This window comes from Panicum virgatum, chromosome 9K, assembly GCF_016808335.1.
Source record: "Panicum virgatum strain AP13 chromosome 9K, P.virgatum_v5, whole genome shotgun sequence".
Taxonomy (NCBI): Eukaryota; Viridiplantae; Streptophyta; class Magnoliopsida; order Poales; family Poaceae; genus Panicum; species Panicum virgatum.
This window is the reverse complement of record NC_053144.1, coordinates 5,790,763-5,796,967: the sequence shown is the minus strand read 5'-3', so window position 1 is coordinate 5,796,967 and position 6,205 is coordinate 5,790,763. Positions and strand designations below refer to the sequence as shown.

The 6,205-nt window shown below is 50.0% G+C and overlaps 1 protein-coding gene across 1 annotated transcript; it reads left to right on the top strand.

Annotated features, from left to right (window-relative positions):
* The first annotated feature begins 3,018 nt into the window (after positions 1-3,018).
* On the top strand, positions 3,019-6,042 carry LOC120649628 (S-adenosylmethionine synthase 1-like). The gene is made up of 2 exons (XM_039926474.1): positions 3,019-3,181; positions 4,576-6,042. The coding sequence occupies exon 2, from the start codon at positions 4,586-4,588 to the stop codon at positions 5,774-5,776; it is 1,191 nt and encodes a 396-aa protein (XP_039782408.1). The 5' UTR covers positions 3,019-3,181; positions 4,576-4,585; the 3' UTR covers positions 5,777-6,042.
* The last annotated feature ends 163 nt before the right edge of the window (positions 6,043-6,205 follow it).

Below are 6,205 nucleotides of genomic sequence, written 5' to 3'. Positions count from 1 at the left end.
TCTCAAAGTGCACACCCAACCCTAAAGTCCTAGGCACAGTGTGGAGTAGCTATGGAGGAGCTATACCAACACAAGAAAGCCCTAGGAATACACGCGAACCAACGTGAAAGCAAACAGCGAAAAGAAGCAGCTGAAAATACGCAAGGTATACTCACCGGTTAAACCGACGTACACAAAGGCACCTCGTCGGTTTAACCGACGCGCAGAGCCTACAAGTGTGAGAAAGCCCACACCGGTTGAACCCGAGGGTTTTAGGGCTAGGCAAGATGGATTAGGAACACCTCCAGGAGTCACAAAATCATCTAGAATCAAACCATCAACTCGTGCTCAAGAATCGACGAAGGAAAATCGAATTCATCCAAAACAAAGCACAAATCATACGAGATTGAATAGAATTCAAAACCCCTGAGGGAACAAGGAGGATTGGGCCTCCTTTCCCGATCAATCTCAGTACAAGAACTCAAAACTCCATGGTTCCAACACCTACTCTAGTGAAGAGAAGCAGATAATAGAGAGAGGAGAGAGGTCGCCAGGGAGAGGAGCGTCTGTTTCATGTGTGGCTGGCGCAAGGGAGAGAGAAGAGAGGTGAGGGCCGTAGGGGCAAAACCGGAAATATGTACACGATCTCATCCGACGGCGGAGTTTCTTTCTTTGACTCGAAGCCTTCTCTATGATGCCGCCATGTCGATGAAGATCCAGTTCGCGATTTTGGGGGGGTCCGCGAAACCCGGGTAGGTGGCCGGTTTTGAGAAAACCGCCAAAACTCCACGCGCGGGAACATTCCCGCCTCCACACCGTGGCTCTAGACGCCGTTCCCGCCTCGGCCTTCTGACGGCCCTAGACGCCGCCCGACACCCGTCACCTCCTCGCCCGCAGCGAAGCCCTAGACGCCGTCGACGCCCGTGCCTCCACGACTTGGCGTCTTCAACCGCCGTCCGCCTCCTTGGTTTTGTGGCGCAAACCAAGAAACCCGCCTTCCGTCGCCGCTTGCGTCCTCGATCCAGGAGTGGACGCCATAGCTGCCGCCCGGCCTGAGCTCCTCCACGGCAACTGTCCGTCGACACTCGACGCCCGTGTACCTGCAACCCAAAGACCAAGCGTACGATCACACCGCACGGTTGACAATTCACTCATCACAATCAGGATAGAGTACTCAGCATTCCTTACTTTTTCTTCCCTCCTTCTTCCTGCCTCTGCTCCCTGCCCACACACGCCCGGCCCCCGGCTCCCTCTCCTCTGCCGCGCCACGCTGCAGAGCAGCTCGCTCGCAGCACCGTCCCGTCCACGCGCGCACGCCCCTGGCCCATGCACCCAGCCACGGCCGCCTGCCCACGCGCTGCACGCGTTCCACGCGATCCCGAAGCTCGCCGCGCCGCCCGCTGGTCAGCACCACCACCCCCTTCTTGTGCCCGCCCTCGCCGCTGGGCGCTCCTGTGCCCTGCATGGTTAATTGTATGTGTCTACATTTTCAAATTTATTGATATTTTTTTATTATTAGTATTCATTTTCTTGGCGGTTGGCAGCCAAGGAAAGAGTTGCCAAGGAAACAACTAAATACCTTGGCGATTGAGAGCCGCCAAGGTAGCACTTTTAGTTGGCGGTCTTCAGCGGCCAAGAAAAGGTATTAACTTGGCGGCTGGAACATACCGCCAAGAATGAGATTTCTTGGCTGCTGGTTGCCAAGAAAATCGAGTTTCCATGGCTCTCTATTCTTAGCGCATATTGCTTGGCGGTTGGCTGCCAAGAACTGTTTCCTTGACGGTTTTAGTATATTCCTTAGCGGTTTTTGGTCGCCAAGGCAATTCCAAATTCTGGTAGTGGCTACATATCAGTTAACTTGGCATCTGAGATTGCCCTAACCTTTTCTCTCTTGTGAATCTTGTAGACAAAGACAAGGGAGTCGGAAATCTTGCAGCGGATGCGCCCAACATGGGAGTCACCAAGAATTTCAACCTCTCTTGTGAATGTTATAGACAAAGACAACGGAGTCGGAAATCTTGCAGCAGATGCACCCAACATTGGAGTCACCAAGAATTTCAACACCTTACGTTAGCAGCAAAACGCGAGTAGGTTTGCAATGTGCGTTGGATTGGTCTTAAAACTATCTTCTTATATCAGTTCGTGTTGCGAGGAAAGCCTTTTCTTTTGTGAGTAGAGACTCCCCCTTCACATTAGGTAGCTTGATGTACTGCTATGAAGCACAACCTGATGGATGTACTGCTAATCAACAACTTGACGGGTGTACTGCTAATCAAGCAGAACTTGATGGATGTACTAGTAATCAAGCAGTTAAGAGACCTTAAATGTATCTTTCCGCTCTCCCCCGAGAGGAATTATGAAGTCTCAGTGCTAATGTGGGAATTATAAAGTACTTCTCAAATATATGCATAGTTTTTGCTATATATATTATATATACTTCTCAAATTACAAATGAATGGTCCCTTGTGTGCAGATGGGATGGGTGCGTTGAACTGGCAGTTCATTTCTCTTTTTTTTTTTTTTGAGAGGAGGCAGTTCATTTCTCTTAGTGAGTCGAGTCCGTTCCAACGCGACCTGTGCGAGCGGGCCTACACCGACGGCCCACCTGCTCGTAGCTCCGTCCCGCGCTTTCCATCCGGACGCTCGTCTTCCACCGCACTCTTGACTTGTTGAGCTTGCCAGAAGCTCTAGGAAATAATATATTTGGTGGGGATCATCTCGGCCTGTTACCAAAAAAAATACAGGTTGATCATGACGGTGGACAGTTATGTTTCCTGCTTGATTTGTTTACAAGGCTAGTGGTGATTAATTTGGTACTGCGTCATTAGCAAGGCCATGTTCGTGCAGTCGTGCCGACTCGTGAGTGCGTGAAGCGCACCAGCACCACCAGCGCGCTGGGTCCCACCGCGGCGGTTGGTGAGCGGGGGCGGGCCGGAACCACGCGGCTCCCTGGACTCGGACCCACGGCGCAGCGACCCTATGCGACCAACCTCTCGGCTCGGCCTGGGCGGTCGCTGTCCCCCAGCCAACCCACCCGCCCCGCCGGGGATATAAATGGGCCGGCGCGAGGCCCAGCGCGGCGTGCGCTGCGGCCGGGTTGGATCTGAGACGAGCATTCCAACACAGTATCATCATCCCCGCCTCCTCCCTCCGCCGGATCGGATCGGATCCGCCCGACCACCCCGCACCGCAGCCGCCGCAGGTGAGCGTCCCCGCCCTCCCCGTCTCTCTCGCCGCCGATCTGCTCTCCCTCCCTCCCCGTGGGGTTTTGTTTTGTACTATCTTGTTTCCAGGAGCAGAGGGGGCAAAGGTTCGCCTAGTTGCTTCCAAGCTCGGCTCGGATAGTAGGCTTGCTTACGCGCGCCTTGCGCATTTCGAGCCATCAGCGTGCAATAGAGCGGATTCCATGGTAGTTTTCCTTTTTCTAGTTTTATCCGTGCCGCGAAATGTTTTTCTATTTCTTGTGCTAATCCGATAGTTAGAGAGATGGGCTTCTTTCGTACCCACCTGTTTGGAACGGTAGTGACTGCTGCTTGTCGCTCATGGAATTCTTGGCGTGAAAAGGAAAGGTTCTGCACGTGGTTGGATCAAATGATCTCCTTGGAATCCCATCCGTGTTTAGGAAAAAAATTCATGCCTCCGAGTCAGCAAGCATGCTTTAATCTTAAAAAAAAATAGCGGGAAGCTGCTTAGGAGTAATTTTTTTTTTACTGTAAACTGTAAAGGCTGCTGCTGAAATGATAGTGATGCACTGATGCTGATTTTACTTCTCTTACAGTGTGGTTAGGAAAAAGAATTGACTTTTAATTAGTTGTGCTATGATGATCTAGAAACAAACACCATGCTCCAAACCCTTTTTGCTAGGCAACCTGCACATGCTGCTCTAGGATTTCTAAGGTTTTCTTTCTGCATGTTGTTAAAAATTTGGAGCTACTGCTTCTTTCTTTTACCATGTTCTGTGGGGTTGCTTCATAGGTATTACTTTTTCTTTGTCCCACGATAGGTGGGGGAAGCATATTTTGGTAATTATTTTGTTCCTAGGATCTCATTGGACAATTTGTTATTCTTATGCTGATTCGGTCTGAGACTTTGTAGATTCCTTGTGTCTTGTGCCCACTAGTAACGCATATGAACCATACTCTTGTGCGGAGGGATCAGAAATGCCAAACTTTTTATTGGAGGAATCTAGTTGACTTTGCATGACAAATCTCTCAACCTGCAGTGTGTTGTCCTGTTATGTGCCAACAAAATAGAAGGTTTTCTTGGCCACAAGATACAAAGATGCCCCTTTTGTGCTTTGTTTGCCTAACTTTTCTTTTTTTGTTATTGTCTTTTACTCAATAAGACAATAAGGCAAATTCCGATAAAGCAATTTTGCCTAAAGGGAGTAAGGTGTTTCCTGGAATCAGGCTTATCCTGCCAGTGTGCTATATAAACACCTGGACAAATTGTTTGATTATTAATCTTGTATATACGAGCAAATCAATCTCAGTTTTGTCGACCATGCGATTATTTTGATAACAATAATTTTACTTTGCCTGAGCCATTTTGTCTACCATATTCTCTGCAACTAAGCATTTGTATTATGTGCTGCAGATCAGATAAGATGGCCGCAGTTGACACCTTCCTCTTCACCTCGGAGTCTGTGAATGAGGGACACCCTGACAAGCTCTGCGACCAGGTCTCAGATGCCGTTCTTGACGCTTGCCTTGCTGAGGACCCTGACAGCAAGGTTGCTTGCGAGACCTGCACCAAGACTAACATGGTCATGGTTTTTGGTGAGATCACCACGAAGGCCAATGTTGACTACGAGAAGATTGTCAGGGAGACCTGCCGCAACATCGGTTTCGTGTCTGCAGATGTTGGGCTTGATGCTGACAACTGCAAAGTGCTCGTGAACATTGAGCAGCAGTCCCCTGATATTGCTCAGGGTGTGCATGGCCACTTCACAAAGCGCCCTGAGGAGATTGGAGCTGGTGACCAGGGACACATGTTTGGGTATGCAACTGATGAGACCCCAGAGCTGATGCCCCTCAGCCATGTCCTTGCCACCAAGCTTGGTGCTCGTCTCACTGAGGTGCGCAAGAACGGGACCTGCCCCTGGCTCAGGCCTGATGGGAAGACCCAGGTGACTGTTGAATACCGCAACGAGGGTGGTGCCATGGTCCCCATCCGCGTCCACACTGTCCTCATCTCTACCCAGCACGACGAGACAGTCACCAACGATGAGATTGCTGCTGACCTCAAGGAGCATGTCATCAAGCCTGTCATCCCTGAGCAATACCTTGATGAGAAGACCATCTTCCACCTGAACCCATCTGGTCGCTTTGTCATCGGTGGACCTCATGGTGATGCTGGTCTCACTGGCCGGAAGATCATCATTGACACCTATGGTGGCTGGGGAGCCCATGGTGGTGGCGCTTTCTCTGGCAAGGATCCAACCAAAGTCGATCGAAGTGGAGCCTACATTGCAAGGCAGGCTGCCAAGAGCATCGTTGCTAATGGCCTTGCTCGCCGCGCCATCGTCCAGGTCTCGTATGCCATTGGTGTGCCTGAGCCGCTCTCTGTGTTTGTTGACACATACGGTACTGGCACAATCCCTGACAAGGAGATCCTCAAGATTGTGAAGGAGAACTTTGACTTCAGGCCTGGCATGATCATCATCAACCTTGACCTCAAGAAAGGCGGCAACGGGCGCTACCTCAAGACAGCAGCCTATGGTCACTTCGGAAGGGATGACTCTGACTTCACCTGGGAGGTGGTGAAGCCCCTCAAGTGGGAGAAGCCTTCTGCCTAAGGTGCCCTTCCAGAAGAAGCTTTTGGTCTGCTGGGCTTATCATGTGGCTTCTGTGTTGTGATTCTTGATCTGCCCCTTGCTATCATTTGTATTGTACTGTCGTAATAACTGGTACTTGTGAGGGTATTGCTGTCTTGTTATTTACGTAGAGGATTTATTGTCTGCTATTTCTACTTTCACTACTTACTATGTAATGGTCAACCAAAGAAAGAAGCTACAGGCTACTTTGAGAAGAAATGGAACCAGCTGTTTTCTGGTTATCTTGTGATGCTGTGGAGTGTTATTCCTTGAACAGTGCTGATGATCTCATGATGGTCATTTGTAAGTGTAAGTGTTTGGTTTAGCTGCAATATTATTGGTAGTATGTTTGGTGAAGCTGCAATGGCAGAGTGTGTGTTGAAGCTGCAACATGCCTGTGTTAACAGAACA